Source organism: Gymnodraco acuticeps, unplaced genomic scaffold (genome assembly GCF_902827175.1).
Source record: "Gymnodraco acuticeps unplaced genomic scaffold, fGymAcu1.1, whole genome shotgun sequence".
Classification (NCBI taxonomy): domain Eukaryota; kingdom Metazoa; phylum Chordata; class Actinopteri; order Perciformes; family Bathydraconidae; genus Gymnodraco; species Gymnodraco acuticeps.
The window spans coordinates 3,256,922-3,275,629 of record NW_022989894.1 but is presented as its reverse complement, the minus strand read 5'-3'; the positions used below and the strand labels follow the sequence as shown (position 1 = coordinate 3,275,629).

The window sequence follows — 18,708 nt, the reverse complement described above, 5'->3', positions numbered from 1 at the left end:
AGTAAAAGAGCTTGAACTTGCAACCAACTGTTTCTAGACAGCAGACATTTATTCCCTTGGATTATCTACAGGGTAAAGGGATGCTGGGAGCCATGCAGTGTAATTACTTGTGTCGAACAACTGCATTTATCTGATGCTATAATCTTGTCCTGCGGAGTCCGTGTCTCATGTTTGGTTTACAGACACAAATTACGGTAAATGCCCTGCAAACTCAAACTGTTTTTTTTTGGGAAGGATAAGCAGAATTCAGCGTAAACAGACAAATGAACGCCACTTTAATTTTTTTTAAATTTATTGCAGGTATTCTGTTATGTACATTTGTATTTACAATGTTATCCATGTGTTTCAATCTTATATTGACAGCTGTATAGTAATCTCCTGATTTCTATTTAAGTATGATTAGAAAATCCTATAAACAATCATAAAAAACAGGCTTAAAAAAAGAAAGTGGACCATCTATCTTTGATACATTCAGGAGCAAGCTGATTGACATAGTTGACACACTATCAATAAATAGTATTCTTTCAACTATATGCAATAAAACATCTGCCTTTTTCCACATGTAAAACATACCTCTAACATACACTCATTTGTTTGGTGAGACTGCCCATTGCTTCATAATGTGTATCAAATACATGTTTGCATTTTCATATTGACATTCTGTGTGACGCATAATGAATTAGTTTGATTGTCAGAGTGCCATTTTGGGGATGATTACAATTATTTTAGAGCACACACAATCAAAGCATGGTACGAAATGAAACAAACAATTGGAACATGGTTGTTATGTCATAAAGAGAGATTGATATTTATATTATTTTACATGCACATTTTTTTTTAATGTAATACTGCAAAGATGTCAGTTGTCAATTGAGTGTTTTATCAAATAAAATATATATATTTTTGAAACTCAGAACAGATTTTCTTGAAAAGGTCAAAGATAATTGCATGGATTAACCACAGAGATCACACACACACTAAGTTGAAACCACATGTGTTGCTTGTGATTGCAACATAATCATTTTAATGTGTTGCATTAGTCAAATCATTGCCGGTAATAAAAACCCCATGTCTTTTTTTATTTTTGTTGACTATTTGTTGAGTGCAATCATTTTTTTGTAGATTCGAACAATGGCTGTAAGAAAATACAAGTAGTGTCATTTTTCCATATTACTTTTGATGACACAATGTCATAAGCCTGTACTCTACGACTTATTACTTATGTTAGATGTTCCCCATTTCAATAAATTCTCGCTATACTGTAATGCAAAGTACCAAAAGCTCTAAAAAAACTGATATGATGTTCGGCAGCTGAAACAGAGGATTTATAGTGGCAGTAAAAAACATCTTGACCCAAACTGAAAGACATTCCCATTCAACTTAATGGCAACCACGCTCCAATTGCTAATCTTTATGTAGCGGTGATCACATAATTACAACAATTAAAGCTGCATTAATGATTTGTTGGCCACTTGAGGGCAGAAGAACACCACAACAAGGTGACAAACCCAAAGCTCTGACACATTACCACCTTATAAAGTCTACTGCGATAGCAACCAATTGCCTTGTTTCACATCCAGAAGACGCAGAGAAACTCTAGTGTTTCTGGACATATGATGAGTCTAAAGTCAAATGTCCTTCCATTTTGGAGGAACAAGACAATATCTGCTGCAACATTTTTGTGTACTTGTTGAAATGTACACATCCAAAAGTAATATGTACGTATCAATCTCAAATCAACCAAAAAGAATTTTTTTAAATGGGCGTTATTGTATTAGTAATATACCTGGAGGTTAATAGGAGTTGCTGTAGGCAGGTCACGTTACAATGTGAAAATACATTTTTTATCACGATTTCAGATAGCTAATTTAGTTGCGGATATGATGACAAAAACTGGAAAACTAAGGTCCAGGTTAAAAATCCAGATCTATTCTTTAATGTGACATTGCTTCATCTTATAGCTCATTAGTGCTTGGTTATAAATGTGCTTGTGGCCAGTTTAAACATTAAGAAAGGGTGTCTGCACAAAATGTCTGAATAAACTATTTAATGGAAGTGCTGTCTTACTTGTGATTTTTATGGTCATGTGTCTCATAACGGCATTCACGCCAAATTCTTGATGTTCATGTAAATGTACCCAGCAACAGGACATATTTAAGAGCAAGCAAACCCAACAAAGAGCCACAACAAAAACTCCCATCTGCTTTTTCCTTTTTAAACTACAAAGTACGTTGTTAAACTTAAAAGAAAATGAGAACTCTGGATAATGTGGCAGTAGACAAATATCCTTTTTTTCCTTCTTTCTATTTTTTTAGACAGTTTTGGAACATGAATACAAAACAAGAGTCTTGTACATCCAAGAAACAACACAGCTAATGAACACCGTGAAACGGGGACCTCTAGCTTTGCATCTGAAGCAGTTTTATTCTTCTGATCAGTGTTTGATTCCCACGGTGTTCACTTTCTCTGCACTTGCGCAGTTATGTTCTGGTCCAGCTCCTCTTTGTTCATGTTCATGATATTTGTTCATAAGTGCAGATTCTGTCACAACAACATAAGTGATAAGATGCTTGCTTTCCTACTTCAACACCATCTCACCAATATCCATTGTCGTCAGTGAACCAACACTGATCTAATTAAGATGATCAGCAACAAATCCTCTAAAAATATAAATATACCTTCATCTAAACCATGCCTTATTTTGGTCCTTCTTAGTTTCTTTTCCTTTGTAATATTGATATCTAAGTGTGTATAAAAGCTCTTTTAGCTGTTCTCATTCCACTCTGGCATGATGCTGACACTGTGCACAGTGTGGTACTGGTGTGGTGATAGTGTACGTGGTATGCCGTGTGTGTAGAGGTACTCGTTTCCCTGTAGGCCCGCTGCTGGAGACTGGATCCCAGCCCCAGGACTGCACTGGCGGCCCAGAGTCTGGTGGGTCATGGAGCTCTGGTACATGGCAGGGTGGTGGCCATCGCCCAGCTGCGGAGAGGCGTGGCCCCCTACCCCGCCAAGTCTGGACACCAGAGACCCTGAGGTGAAGTGGGCGGAGAAGTGCTGGTAGGGCAGCCGGTCCATTGGCTGCATGGTGGTGACAGAGCAGCTCCCATAGGGTGAAACGCTGGCCCATGTGTTGCAGCTGATGTCCTCCAAACTAGGAACTGGCTCAGCCCCCTGTGAGGCGCTGGCGTACATACAGGCCTGCCGCTGGCTAGACTCGCTGCGGTAGGGCCCGCCCGCCAGGCCGAGGCCCTGGGGGTAGCCAACGGGACGGTAGTAATGGTCCTCCTCACTGGACGAGCTCTCCGGATAGGCCTTCTTATAGCTGTGCTCACCTGAGTGGCAGTCATCCTCCACTGCAGGAAGAATTACAGAGTTAAGGACAGTGTTACTCAAGAGTTATCATTACGTTTACAAATCTGAGGTCAATCCATGTCAAACACATTTCTGGAATTATGCAAACTCAATCTCAAATTCCCATTAACTAACACCAAACAAACTATCACTTTCCCCTAATCCGCATGAAATGCTCATTATGCAAATAAACAATTTCAAATAAACATTTACTTGTATATTAACATACACAGTTTGAGATCAGGCATGTTTATTCTTTCATACAACAAATAAATAAATAAATACACATTTTGTTTAACTTTGTAGAAAAACTGTGGGAAAGTGGCCATAATCTACATGACAAAATATCTATATATAGATGCTCTTACTTTCTCACTGATGATATGGGTTGAATTTACAGAACTATTTTTCTGTTACGCATCGGAGTTTTTACCCAATAAAAAAAAGGGTGCAGCTTGCAAGGGGCAAAGACTGCTGCAATTTAACTTGTTAAGATCAATTAACACAGATACTGACTGCAGTAAAGATGTGTTTTGCTGTCTCCTACCTTTCCTCTTGATGCAGTGGTACTCCGGGCCGTGCTCATGAGGCAGAGGGTAGGAGCCTGACTGAGGCAGCAGGTCCTGCGAGGTGCTCGTCACCCCGCTCTCACACTGGGAGTACTGGGAGCTCAGGGTGCTCGGGGTGGCCAGGCCCTGGACCTCCCCGCTGAACGGGCTCTGGCTGGAGCCCACCCTCTGACGCACTGCACTGCGTGGCACTACTGGATACTCCTTGGTACTAAGTGCAAAAAAACACACACCAATACAATTGTTAGTTGGGTGGAACCCCGAAAGCATTGCAAAAGTGTATTTAAAACAAATAAACAATATGAATTAGATGTATTGTAATTATCTTCTCTCAAAGCCAATAAACAACATTCACCATCTGTGAATCACACCAATTTAGGACACACACAGAGGGCTCCTCCAGGGAAACCCTTCCCAGTAAAATCCCCAGCATATATTCACTCCTATTAATCCACAGGATCCGTCAATAGATCATTTTGCGACATTGGCTCTTTGATTTCAGGAATCTTCTCAGTTGAAACAGTGACCAGGTTTTGCAATAAGCTCTCCCTTCAACATTGTAACTCAGAGCAGACGTGCATGGTTTACTGTACTCAGTAGGATTGGACACGGGCAGCTTTGATTGATGGTGTGGTTTGGACTCTCACCCATGCTCTGCACATTTGCAAGTTTTGATAGGTGAAATGCATTTCACTCAAAATGTTGGAGTACATTATGACACCCACCTACTTCCAGTTACTTAATATTTGTTTGATATTTTCAAGTGTGACATTTCTTAAAAAGCACAGGATTCTGTCCAGGTATTTTCTCTAAAGCAAGAACAATTACATTAATCTGAAACGCTTAATTCAATAAGGACTCTATTCTGTTGCTCTGGTCTCTGATTTCAAGTTATACATTTAAATACAGAAAAGTATATCAGCTGCCCAAAGAATGGGGGTGTTTGGTGCGTGGACCGTGATGTTCAAAAGCAGATATTCTCCTTTGAAAATGTGTTTTGCATGCACGCTCCATCCCTCATCTGGACTGAATAATAGAGAGAGAGCTATGTGGTTGAGTATTGCCTTGGCTGCTGGACTACCAGTTACACACACACACACACGCACGCACGCACGCACGCACGCACGCACGCACGCACGCACGCACGCACGCACGCACGGCACGCACGCACGCACGCACGCACGCACGCACGCACGCACGCACGCACGCACCACACACACACACACACACACACACACACACACACACACACACACACACACACACACACACACACACACACACACACACACACACACACACATGGAACATCCTGGTATAAAGAGCTGTGTGGAAGGGAGATGTTACATTCGTGTGTCAGAGGTTCTGCCAGATCAGCCATAAAAGTCTTGAGCGTGAAAACTGGCCGAGGGTCAAGAGCTACACTTACATCACTGAAAATAACACCCATAACTAGCTTGCATTTGGGTGATTGAAGGATAACTTTAGAGTGGGGCTTGTAAAGTGACATCGTGACGAGGATGTCAGTGATCCCAGCAACATCTATCTTCTCATTTGACATCATTACGTTTGGCTCAATGTATTCATGAGCCCAGAATCAATAAAATAAATACAACTTTTTCAATAGCTACCTTTGCATCCTGGACAACCGGTGCAGCTCCATGTCATCACTTCCACGAAAGCCTTTTGCAAACGGGTTGTTCTCTATCTTCAGCTGGGTTATCTAAAACAGCCAAAAAAACATTTAATTAGTAACATATTATTCAATTAAAGCAATGTGTGTTCTTGTATTTAAAAACTTTATATGGGCCCAAATTAAAACCAACACACACATTCTTGAAAATGTTTTAACCTATAAATATGTGAAAATTGCAAAATGTCTTTGTTAGCTTGAGGCTGATGATGACAGTATTACAACATGTTTCTGTGGAGCCGAGTTTTGAACTGTTTTTGGATGCATCCATAACTGCTCATAAGTTAACCAAGAAAAAGAAAATAATAGATCACATTTAAAGAAACCTAAGATGCTTTTAGGGATATCCCTCTTGTGAGCATTGGTTTCTGGCAGGTAACTAGTTTGCAGCTCTCGTGTGCTTCCAGCTTTCTGACAGGACTGGAGGTTTGTCTGCACACAGGCTGACACTCTCACCAAACCTCGTAAAATCTCTCGTGTGACACTCTGCTAGCTTCTTGTTATTGCATGCAGCCTGGAAGAGCATTTATATATTGTTTCATCTTTTTAAAGATAGAGATCTAAAAAAAGAGTGCTTTTGCATTTTTTCCTCTGTGGTATTCCAATAAGAAATACAAGACAAATAATTACTCATTTCAAAGTTATACAGAGTTCAGCTTACTGGAGAGAAAACAAATGGATTTTGCAAAAACACACTCTGGTTCTGGAAATAATCAAAGACCAACAAAATATGAATTCTTTAAAAAATATTTTGGTAGTCACTAAAGACAATTGGGTGAAATTCAAACTTCAAAGAGTGCACCTTTTTACAAGACTGTCCAAAACATACAAACATATTTCCAGATGCTTTTGGCTATTTAAGCATATAGAATTTCTTTACCTAAAATAAAAATATATTGAATTTAAAGTAAATATAAGCTATGGAGTTATTAGCTACACATTTTTCTCTTTTTATTCTTAAGGAAAACATATTTCAGAAAACCCATTTGGGACCTTTTCACAGCAGTGACAGGAAATACTTGAAACCAGACACTTTGAGGATTTTCATTAGCTGAGATTCTAACAGGTGAATTGGACACATGCCTGCAGCACATATTGCTCCGGCAGATGTTAGACTGTTTGATTAAAGTGCTTGCAAATCAGAAATTCTTGTTTTCCTGCAGGTCTGGAAAGCCCCAATAATTAGCCCGGGGTTACGATCTCAGCCCCCAATAACATGTTTGAAAATAATGAATGGCTTCTACAGCATGTCGGTCATTTGGGCTTCCTGTTCCCAGAAGCGCGGAGACCTGCGATTGGCTGCGGGGACATTACTAGCTTTCGCCCCTCTCTCCCATATTCCCCAAACTAGAACATATAGGCCTATATGGTAAATGATGTTAAACAGACGCTGTTTACACACATCTGTATTCCCAAGATGTTTCCACGCAGAAATCCAGCAGAGTAAATATTGAGTTTTATTTCTGCTTTTTCCCCTCAAGTCGTAAATAAAGTGACGAACAACAGTTGTCTGGCCTCAAAAAGGTATTTAGTTATTACTACATTTTGATTTGCTTTAAATAAAAAATAATACAAAGACAACGATATATGTTCAGCTTTTACACACCCAAGCAAACGATGATAGCGTCACATTAATATATTTATTATAAATGTTAATGCTATAATTCATGCAATTAGTTATTAACATATTTAATTAATGTTACTGGAATGTAAACTGGCCAAAACTTCAACGGAAAAAATAAAGAAAACATATTTGAAACTATTCTAAATTATATGTCATAATTTATATTATATATAATTAATCATTCAATACAAATGTATTTTTACGAAAACTTTTTCTCATGCCTTATAATTCATACATCAGCACTGTCTGTTGTGTTGTAGCATATATTTTTCATCCGTTTAAAATCAACATTTCTGTTTATTTAGAATAAACTTTCTTTTGTAAACGTTTTTACATAGAATACATCGATAATAACTAAAGATCATTTAGTAATTTGGTTATTAAGTTTATGAACGCGATTTATTACCCTGACTCAAAACAACCAATTCACATTTTAAAGTTCAGAAAAAGTTTTGCAAACAAGCATGGTTTCATTACACATTATTATTTATTTGGATTACCTTAAAAATACTTTAACTGATTTTAATAATCATTATAATAATGATTGGTTGTTGCAGTTCCTCTTGTTATTGGGTTTTATTAGGTCGCCTACTGGGGTTTATCCGGTTTATCTGCGGCTTGTCTCGCTCTCCAAAGCGCTGCAGGCCTGGAACCTGGAACAAGTCTCTTGAGGTCAGACGTCGTCTAGTCGGGTATCTGAGCTTTTCTCTCGTCTGTCAGTGACTCTATGTGATATCAGAGGTTTTCAGCTGACAGTGAAAAGGCTTTACTTTAACGTCTGAACAGCGCCTTTCATTTTCTCTCCCGCTATCAGCAGATCCAGTTTACCGACAGATTCAACTCAAAACAAGCAGGATTCAATGTGTGAAATGTTATTATTTTAATTTTGTAATTTATATATTTTTTCTTTAAAGAATTAAGACATTTGTGTACTTGTAGCTTATTTCTGCAGCGTTGTTTATGTTTAAAACATTGTTAAAATTAAATCGCGTTATAAAATACAGCTCGATTTTAAAGTTGCTATTTACAATGTCAAAGACTTCAATACAAACGTAAAAGAGAATATAAATGAGCACGTGCAGGACTCACCTTATGGTTCTGATAGGACGTCACCGCGATGAAGGCTGTCTCCGGGAAGACGTGAGTGCAGAAGGCCGTGTTTTTGGAACCAAAACCGTTATTTTCATCCGCCTTCACTATGTGGATCCTCGGCTGATACTTATGCATCGAATTTAGTATGATCTAAGAAAAAGAAAATAGTACAGCTAAGCGTTAGATACTACATTTCATAATAGCAAAATGTCAGAAGATAGTCTAACATTGGATTTGGAGCTGCTTGAGGGGTAACGTTTTGGAGGAGTTTGTCATCCAATAAAACCTTAAACTTGCCCCCAACTCCCTTTTTTGGCATGTATCAAAACCTCAATTTTGTTGCTTTGATGTTAGCTGTTATTATTGCTCATGTGTTGCTATGTTTTCTACATTTGCTAATACAAAGCCTATAGGCCAAGAATGCTCTCCATTTTGCAATACATTTCAGTTTCTGCAAATTAATTATTATAACACATCCAATATGAAAGGTAAAGGATATTGGATTAGTATATTGACTAATGCCCAATTTGAACAGTTTTATTGGCATCATTTTTGCCTGAATTTATACATCTGAGGGGGGGGGGGGGGGGGGGGGGGGGGGGGGGGGGGTTTGGCAGAAACTTCTGTTAAAACAACATACTTCATTAATCTCACAGATTTCTAACAAATCAGATTAAGATTAGGGTTTTTTATCAAACCTGTTTACATGTACTTTGTGTCTTTCTTTTGATTTAAAAGGTCACACAAAATATTTTGTAGTGCTCTAACAAAATGTAAATAACGTTTTATTGCTTTCATAAATATTTCAAATAAAATGTGGCTCCATGCAATCTAATTTTCTTTAGGCTTATGTAACCCTTTCTTCTGACCCTCTTTCTACCAGCCACCCACACAACAATGTAACTCCAAACTCAGTATGTTTATAGTTATTCCAAACATATTCCAACTATAACATTTTGGGAGAAAAGGAGCATTCCCAAGAGAGTGATAGGTCGACATAAGCATGTCCTCTCTCTTGATCTGACCAACATGCTAAGTGATGACTGCTACCCATGGCTAGCTTGGCGACATTAAGACGCCGCCCAGCTGAACTTGAGCCTTGAACCTCTCTTTTGAGGCCCTCTCATCCGTGGATCTTAAGTTTAATCGTTTTGACGGTCATGGACCTTAGGGAAAAGTAATGTATTTTATTATCATCATCAGATCTACTTACATTTACAAATTGAAAAAAAGGGCTCTTCTTTTCTTTACACCCATCTACCCCCTCCTTTCTGTCCCATAGGCAGTCCTCTTATCTGTTATCTTAAAGGTTGTTTTTGTACCTGCCTTTCACTGCCAGCATGAGAGAAGACAAGGGATTGCCCTGACCTCCAGTACCTGTGGGGGCATCCCATAGTATTAAACAGATACAACCCGAGTCCTTTCTCAGAGCCAAGTGAACTGTAGAGGCTTACATAGACAAACAACAGTCACGCATTATCAATGTCCAGTTGAACGTGATCTCATTTCATGGTGCAATCGTTTTTTGCAAAGGACAGTGAAAAGGCTTCAACTGCCTGCCATTCACCTTTAGGATGCAAGATGATTTAATGGAAGTTAGTGACCCTATCAGCTGTCACTTTGGTTACATAAGAAGAGTGGATGACTTGCAGGTGGAAACTCAGCATTTGCAAGATTTACCATCAATATAACTATTTGTAGTAAAGTGGGTTTAGGGCTGCCTACTTTGAGCAGAAGTGAGAATAGTTTAACCAAAACCAAGTCTGTGGTAGCTCTGTTTTGATTTCCTAATTTAAGTGGGGGATACTATTGGTTCTTGTGTTGTGAAGACATGTCATAATGCAAATATCCTCATGTCCAAGCTATAAAGCAGCACTACCACTCAGTTTGGATTTGTGAAAGAAGCTTTAATGCTTACTTTAAGAGCTTTTCCAAACCATTTGAACACGGTGCAAAGAAAATGTAGGTTAAACAAAATATTTTCCCATGCATGCATTCATTAAGGGCTTACATGAGGTCTCCAGAGATGCATCATGGGTCGGACAAGCCACAACAACAATCCCATCTTTGCAAACATGTCATTCACCTCACTAAAGAGATTTGGGAGCTAAAAAATGTCTGCCACTGAGAGACATTAGAAGTTGCATGGAACTATCTAAATACACACTTTTAACCATGGAACATAGCATGGTCCACTGATTGTGGGTTCCCAAAGTCCAGTATGTTAGTAAGGGGGGGTTGGGGGGGACCACCCACTGGGGCCCCATCGCACGCCTCGTCTCCCCGGCCCAGCCGCTGCCCTGCCTTGGTCCCTGTACACCCCCCCCCCCAGCCTTTGGATGATAGTAGTTAATGATAGTGAGGGATCACTTTGGGTCTCGAGCCGTGGCCCTTTGCTTTCAAGTCCCACCACATCAGAGAGTTTCCCCGAGCCTCGGGATCAGCAGGCTTTGTACACCATCATTTATTGCTCATCGCACACTGCCATTCAAATATAAACAGTGCAATCCTCACACTCCACCCTCTTGGCCAAAACATGTGTGGGAAGACAGGGAGACGAGTGCAGGAGCGAATTGAGGGGGGAGATGAATAACACTGAGAAATATTCCAGGAGTTGAGAGAGAGATCAAAGAAGAAAACTGCAGCTTGGAATGAGGCCGGAGACAAAAACAAATAATTTTTAGGAATTCACTTAGAGGAGAAAAAGTAGTGCGGTGGTTTAGGACATTTCCAAAGATACTACAATGTAAATATAACTAATTACAAGCAAAAGTGCTGCATTTAAAGTTTGACTTGAGTGACAGTACAGAAGTATCAACAGCAAATGAGGTTACGTATTACAAATAAAAGTACTACTTATGTAGAATGGCTCATTTCAGCTTTTGATTGTATAAAATGTATAACTAAAGTAAATTCATTATTCAGTAAGCAGCACCTTAATGTTGCAGATGGAAGCACTACACTGGAGCTGTATGAATAATGTATTGCATTATGGTTGGTTAATGTCTTGATGAAATATCATGTTGTAAAAGTATAAAATGGCTTAATATGTAAACACTAAGGTAGAAAAAGCTCAGTTACTTTCCATACACCAGTGTCTCATTAAAATGTCTGATATAATGTGAACATATTAAAACATATTAACAGTGTACCCAGCCATTCTTTTAAAAGCTGCACAATGACACACTAGCATCTCTCCTTCAGCACAATCCTGGTCTTAAGAGAAAGCGTTTCAGGCTCATTTTAAAGATATCAGCGATATCTTCTGGTCTCATGTCTCACTGCTAGTAATTATAAATCATCCACAAGTTATTTCAACCAGCTGGACCAACAAGCCGATGGGATACATTTCTGGCCAGCCACCAGAGTTTCATTTATGAATCCCAGGGTGCTGTCTCCCAGCACGAAAGAGGGTGAGCCAGGAACCACTGCAACCAATCAAAAATGCACTTTAACCCAAAATGTACAACACTGCTCACATTCCTACCGAGCTCCAGTTTCATTTCACCAGCTGGGCTTTGGCAAGGCAGAAACCACTACTGTAGGTGCCATGTGGATAGATAGTGGTTTGTGTGTATAGAAATACTTATGCAGTCTTATTTTAGACTTCCATCTGAGTCCCTCAATCTGCGTTCAGGAGTGATGGATGGAATAAATTAAACATCACTAAATAGGACTAAATGTTTTAATGTTGCCTCTTAATGACATATTTTTGGTAAGCAACAAAAAAAGCACCTTTTCCCCTTTCGCTGACTCAAGCTTTGAACCGTACTCAGTTAAACACCTCTGATTGACATTAAGACTTTCAATAACTTCTAAACTTTAATTCAATTTCTTGTGTTTTTCCACATACTTTTTACCTACCTACTTAATACCAGAGAAGCTATTGATGTAACCTATGCCAGCCTCATTATTGTTTTTCCTTTGGGCCTATTAGTCAGAGAGCTAATTGTGGTACTTTTCCATTCCTACAATAAGACATCTAATTTGGCCTCAGTTAGGATTTTATGAAAACCTGACGCCAACATGTTTATGAAGTAAGTGATGTTCTTGTTTTTGGTAAGACAAGAATCACAGAAGCCTGAGGCCAGATAGTGAGCGTAGAATAATGAGGAGTTAAAGTTAGGAAATGGGTACCATACAGTCCCTATAGTGCAGAGCCGGTGGGTGGGGGTGCAATTGCTCCTTTCCTTTTTCTTAAAAAATAGGCCCAGCTGCTCCCCTCTACTTATGTAAGCTCACTAAGTTCCAGGAGGTCTACAACTTTAATGCATCTATGGGGGTGCTATAATAAACCCTGGCAATGCAAAGTAGAGGACACTGGAGCCAAATATGTTCTAATTTACCACCAACAATAGTAAAGAGTTTAAATTAAAAAGATGTTCTGTGTTGGGAATTACACATTGCAGTTTTCTCAGAAAACTATATATATTTCAATAAATTCATTATAAGGGCCAGTGAAATGCATAGTGAGTAATTTACACATGTGTTATTTAAATGTATGATTCACATTGACTTGTATATGTGGGTTAAAGTAACTTCTTGTTCTCCAATAGAAAAACACATTTTATTATTCTTTAAACTAAGGTTATTTCATTTAAAAATGTTATTGCAGCTTAATCAATATTGTCTTTTTTTATACATTTTCTTTGGGTTTAATGGTGTTTTCAGTCAAAAGAAATTAGTAAAAATAAATAGTTTATTTATTACTGTCACTCAACAGTTTTTGAGATAAAAAAAAACCCGAAATCTTTAGCCATAGTAAAAAAAGGTTTATATATTTTTTTAAGTCAAGTAAACTTTTGTCCACCGGCTTGGTTTGATCATGCTTTACAAATACATAGCATTTTAGAATAAAGGTTTGGCAGTTAACATTTGAGAGAGCAAGCAATGAAAAGGAGAAAGTAAAAAGTAAACCCAAACTTCACAGCTTCAGTGAGTTTATAGGAGGCTGCTGCTGTCTGGAGAAGTGGAGGTGTGACTGACATCTCGGTCTGTTAAAATGTTAATGTGAATTTAACAGACAACATTCAGCCTTTATGGTGCCTAATCATGCACATCACTGTTTTCACAAGCAGGTTGGAGGGGGGAAGTTGTACTTTTTTTCAACTTTGTTTTGTAAATCATGATCTTTAAAATCGTAATATCTGCGTATTTGGCAGGCAAAGAAAACTAACAAAAGAAAATACAAGCATAAAACCTAAAAACTAACCCTAAAAACTAAGTTTAAAATGTAAAACACAAACAATAATTAGAATAACTATAACATCAATTAAAAAGTTGTAATTATTATGAAATAGTCTCAAATTGCGCTCCATAAAATATTTGTTCAGATTAAGCTATGTGAGTCTGATTTTGCCATATTTGGGGGATTTTTAAAAGTTTTAAAATTAAAGGTGAACAGTCATCCTTCAAATCTCAGCTGTGGAAAGCAGAACTTTTGTTGTAAAAATGAATACAAAATGTACAACTTCCAGTAAAAATCCTCCTTGCTGAAGTGCCACTTTACGCACCAAGTGCAATATAATGGACGGAAAAACGCCACCATTAGCATTCAGAGACATGTGGTTAAATAATATATATGATAGGCCTAGGCACCTACGTGTCCGAACGGGTCCAGGTGGTTGTTGGTCAGCTTCAGCTTCTGGAAGGACACGAGCTGCCTCATCCAGTGCGCGCCCGTGGCGGGAGAGTCCGGGTGGACGTATAGCCTGCCGGGCATCGCGGGCTCTGCCTTCCCGGTCACAGACCTGAACAGCCACACACACCGTTACACATCAAGCTGACAACCATATGCCATCTATCAGCGATGCGTTAAGTTTAACATGTAAATTAGACACCCTTTCACATCATTTAACCACACTGTCCAAATGTCAACAATTTTGCAAAATGACATCTGAATTTAATGCATTTCAAAGCAAATATTACATAAAGCGATTTAAAAAAGGACACATCAGTAGGACAATGCTGCTAACCCATAAGGGATAAGGACATTTACGCACATCCAATATATTTACGCACTTGCTTTAAGCGTCAGGTTGTTTACCTCAACACTTTTCATTAAGGCTCCTTCAACTTAAATAGATCAACGTATAATTATATAATGTCCAAATACTTGGGGAAGTTGGTTTTGTATGGTCAGAGGTCAGATTAGAGCTGGTAGACATTGTTTTCCAACATCATTAGATCAAGAGGAGAATTAGTTCCAGGACATGCGTTGAACAGGTCATTATCGGCAGTATTGTCATGTGATTATCCTCTTTAAGTATCCCCTCATTGAGAGGCACTGACCCAAACAAGGCATTCCTGACCAAGGTTAGAGAGATCGACATGACACTAAACAAATAGCATGTTTATGCCCCACAGTGAAATACAGCCTTGTTGCAGTGCATAAGGGCTGGTAGGAAAAGTCATCAACATCATTAAAAAGTACCTCGAGGAACTTTTTTTCCCTGCAGAAAAGTTTCTTGGCAGGTATTAGAAAACACACAGTTCATAATTCTCAGGGAATTAATATGTTCACTTCCGATCCTCATCCATCAGGAAAACAATATAAAAGTTCCTGTTGGAATTAACTCCCCAAAAGAACAACCCCCATTATTGTGAAATGACGTGCACGACTATAAGAAACGTTTGTTATTGCAATATTTCGTGTTATACTTTACATACCATTTATTGTCGGCGAATTTGTATCGATGGTCGTCCGCAGGAACAACATCCATCAGGAGTATATATTTCGTTTTGGGATTTAATCCCGCGACCTTCACTTTGAAGCTGGGGAACATTCGCCTGTAAAGGAAAAAATAAAGTTTGTGTCGCTATGGTATTTATGTCAAAGCAGGAAATGAAAGAAACATGCAGGCAACATTTTTGTTCCTCTTCAGTAGCCATTAAAAAAATGTTTGGCGGGCAGAAGTAGCCTACATTACAAACTGAGAACGAAAGCAAATTGTGTTTCTTTTTTCAGAATAAAGCATATGAAGTGTGTTTCATTATTCCAAAGTGCAAACTAAATTAAAATGTACAACCAGCCCATGCAGGAAGAAGGTTTAAAATGACAAATAAATGCCTTGATTTGGTTTGGGAAAGGTCACCATTTTTTTTCAAAGCAGGGCATTGGTTCAGAGAAAAACCTGCGCGTTATAAAACGTTTTTCCCTGTGGGCCAGATATTTTTTCTTTTGCAAGATCCATTTAGTAAATCATTCGGATATTTGGTAGCTGTCATATTAAAAAAACACATAATGTGAGTTAGGCTGAGCAGTCTCATGAGCCGAAGGGAAGGGCTGCGGGCGAATGAGAAGCTGCTGTGCAATATCACTTCACGCCAAAAACAGGAGAGAAATGACTGACGGGAATATAATGGAGACTTTGTGCAGCTGTGTGAAAACAAATGCGTTCTGGAGAGCACAATGAAATGTAGCCATGTTAAACTATACATATTCATCATTTGTAATAGGCATACCCGAGAGCCAGCGCCCACTTTGATACTCATGCATAAATGCAGGATCACACTCCGCGGATGAGCGATATTTTGACTGGATGTTAGTCTGAGGGCAACTGTGGAGCTGACAGCGGGACACATGTTGTCCCTGCACACTATGTTGCAGCAACAGTGTTGTCACGCATAGTGTCTGCGTACAATTACACACACAACAATTGTCATTGGATAAGACAAGACCCATGCTGATAAAATATGTTAATTCCACTAAATAAAATAAAATGGCTCAGCAAAACAGGCGCAGACTAAGCATTCTAGGACAGTTTTGTCTTTCTGCTCTCCAGACTGATTGGTCGATGGTATTGTATTTCCCCATAGGGCCACCCAGACTAAAATGTAGGCTATGCGCTGATGTTACAGAGAGCTAAAGCATCCACCAGATGCTCTTTGTTTTCTCTTTGGTTCCTCGTGAATGTTTTCAAATCCCCATGCAGAAAAATCCAGACGGGCATACATTTTAATCCTAGGTTTAGTTAATATAAAATACAAATACAGTAAGCCTTATCAACAAATATATAGACATCCAGTCAATATTCCTTTTGTTTTGAAAAGTGGCTTCCTGTCAAAAATAATGATACATATTAGTCATATTGTCCTCTTACCTTCCGGCTTTGGTGATGATCATCTCCGTCCCCACTTCGTCAAACTTCACCCAGAGTTCCCTCTCGTGCAGGTAGACTTTTATTCCTTCCATTCCCTTCAAAAATAAAGTATAGTATTGGCAATTGCCGAAAGTGCGCACAGGATTGATGTTATCAAACTAGTTCAATGTTTACGCAGAGGTGCCAAACATGGGTTTGAGGCCTTCAGAGTTGGTCAAATAGCCTGTTGTTAAAATCACATTTTTATAGCTGATCATATGTTAGATTCAAGTCAAAACCCACATAATCAAGACACATAAAGAAGAAAACTGCATTTAAACTCAAACATTGAACAATTGGGTAAGTTAAGATGTGTTATCTGACCAGATAGTCTTTAGCATTCACATTAAACTTACAGTAGTATAATAATGCCAGCAATAATGTCTGACAATTAACATATTGTATAACATCATTTATAAACCGTCTCATGAACACTCATACGATTTAATAATAATAAAAAAACAAGCCAAAGTTGCTCTGAAACGTTTCTGATATTTCACTTCTCAAATGCATTTTCTAGAAATAATTATTCGAGCAGGGCATTGAGTCCACTTCTGTAATAAACACTAAATATGATATACTAACTTGATTAATTGACTTACTCCATTCCATTAGTAGACATTTTAAGTAACTATTCGTCTGTATTTTTGCTCCCAAAACGACAATATGGTTGGCTACTTGTTCACACAATTAAGTTTACACCTTTATTTTTAATCAGTGACAGTGAGGCCTGCAGACTGAGTGAAACTGACCTGCTGAATGTAAGTTGTCTGTGATGACGGGGATTTGCTTGAGGTCCCGTTCGGTTTCTCGGATTTATTTTCAGTCCGTAATTCTCTCGAATCCGAGCCACCCGGAGAGCTTTGAATGGGAAAAGTCTCCTCTTGGTCCGCCATGACCGGAGCTCCGAAAACTACTGTCCCAGCTGTAAGACCCAAGCAGAGGTGTCAGTGTGAGAGTGGACCTATTAACCTTGTAAGAGTGATTTAAATAAGTTAATGCATACAGACACACACATATAAGCTTTATTTTGTCTCTTTATGGAAACACAAAGTTATTCTTATTCTTGGAAGTTATGTTTGCTATACAGGCTACAGCATTTGAAATCTAAAACGACTTACAGTAATAAAAGATAACATTCCAAACATAACGTTAAACAATTTGTTCTTAAACTGAACGTTTTCCTAAGCAAAGTAATTTATGATATCAAAACTATATTAAATAAACTGTAGCTTTTGTGACTTTTGACAATATCATACATAGGCCATTTGAATTGGAAATTAACATGGCAATATATTATTTGAGAAAAAAACAATAGTATTCCTTACACTAAAAGTGTTATTGCTAATTTATTTCACTTTTTTTTGGAAATTAAGTTTGCACATTGAAGCAGCCCCCCGCCCCTCTCTTTGAGGAACCCTTATTTCTTATTCATGTTCCCCAGACAAAGACATCAGCGTTATTGTTACATCGAGACATGGTGATGTCCAGAACAATCCTCTAACCCACACGGTGTAATCTCTGCACAGGGCAGCGATTACTCCAACATAGAGTAGCCTGTACTACGACGAATTACACCAGCAATGAATACACGTAGCCGAACAGGAGCGGGATCTTACCTAAAAACAAAAACACGTCGTTGGCTATAGAGTTGGACACGGCGGTGGCCAAACAGAGAAACACCGTGTTCGTTTTTAAAATGTTCAATGCCCCGTCCCAAATCAGATAATCCAGCCGTTTTGCTCGATTAAACTACACGGAATCTCCATGAATCCTTCTTTTTACCCCTCTCACTGTAAATCCAACAAGCGGAGCCGTGACCGTGGATATGCTCGTTGACAGCTACAAGGCGCTGCTCGGTGCCTAATCTTGCATTTTACAGCTGAAGACCGTTTTGTGAGTCGAGTCCGGTGATAGCACCTATAGCAGTAAACTGTATCCGAGTCCCAGAGGAGCAGGTCCGTCTCCTCCTTCTCCCCTCCTCTCTCTCTCAGTCTATGCCTGGTCAATTCTACGTTTCACTCTCTCTCTTGCGCGCGATCCCTCTCCAACCCGCCACTGCGCATCAATGACCAACCGTGCGAAGCGGAAGCAGAGTCCGCGACGTAAACCCGGGGGGTTGGGGGTGATGGATCAGTCTGTGCAGGAAAAGCATTGGTTTATACACCAACTAATAATTCCTTCCAGACCATCACCCCAGTTTCTCTCCTGAAGCTTTCCATAATCCCTGTCTGA

General features: G+C 39.0%; 1 protein-coding gene across 1 annotated transcript; it reads right to left on the bottom strand.

Moving 5' to 3' along the window:
• Window positions 1-303: 303 nt before the first annotated feature.
• Window positions 304-18,455, bottom strand: tbx5a (T-box transcription factor 5a). The gene is made up of 9 exons (XM_034204948.1): window positions 18,093-18,455; window positions 17,226-17,398; window positions 16,435-16,529; window positions 15,002-15,121; window positions 13,935-14,082; window positions 8,330-8,482; window positions 5,555-5,646; window positions 3,902-4,134; window positions 304-3,356 (listed from the first exon to the last, which is right to left on the bottom strand). Exons 2-9 carry the CDS (start codon window positions 17,367-17,369, stop codon window positions 2,764-2,766), a joined length of 1,578 nt encoding a protein of 525 aa, XP_034060839.1. The 5' UTR covers window positions 17,370-17,398; window positions 18,093-18,455; the 3' UTR covers window positions 304-2,763.
• Between the last annotated feature and the right edge of the window lie 253 nt (window positions 18,456-18,708).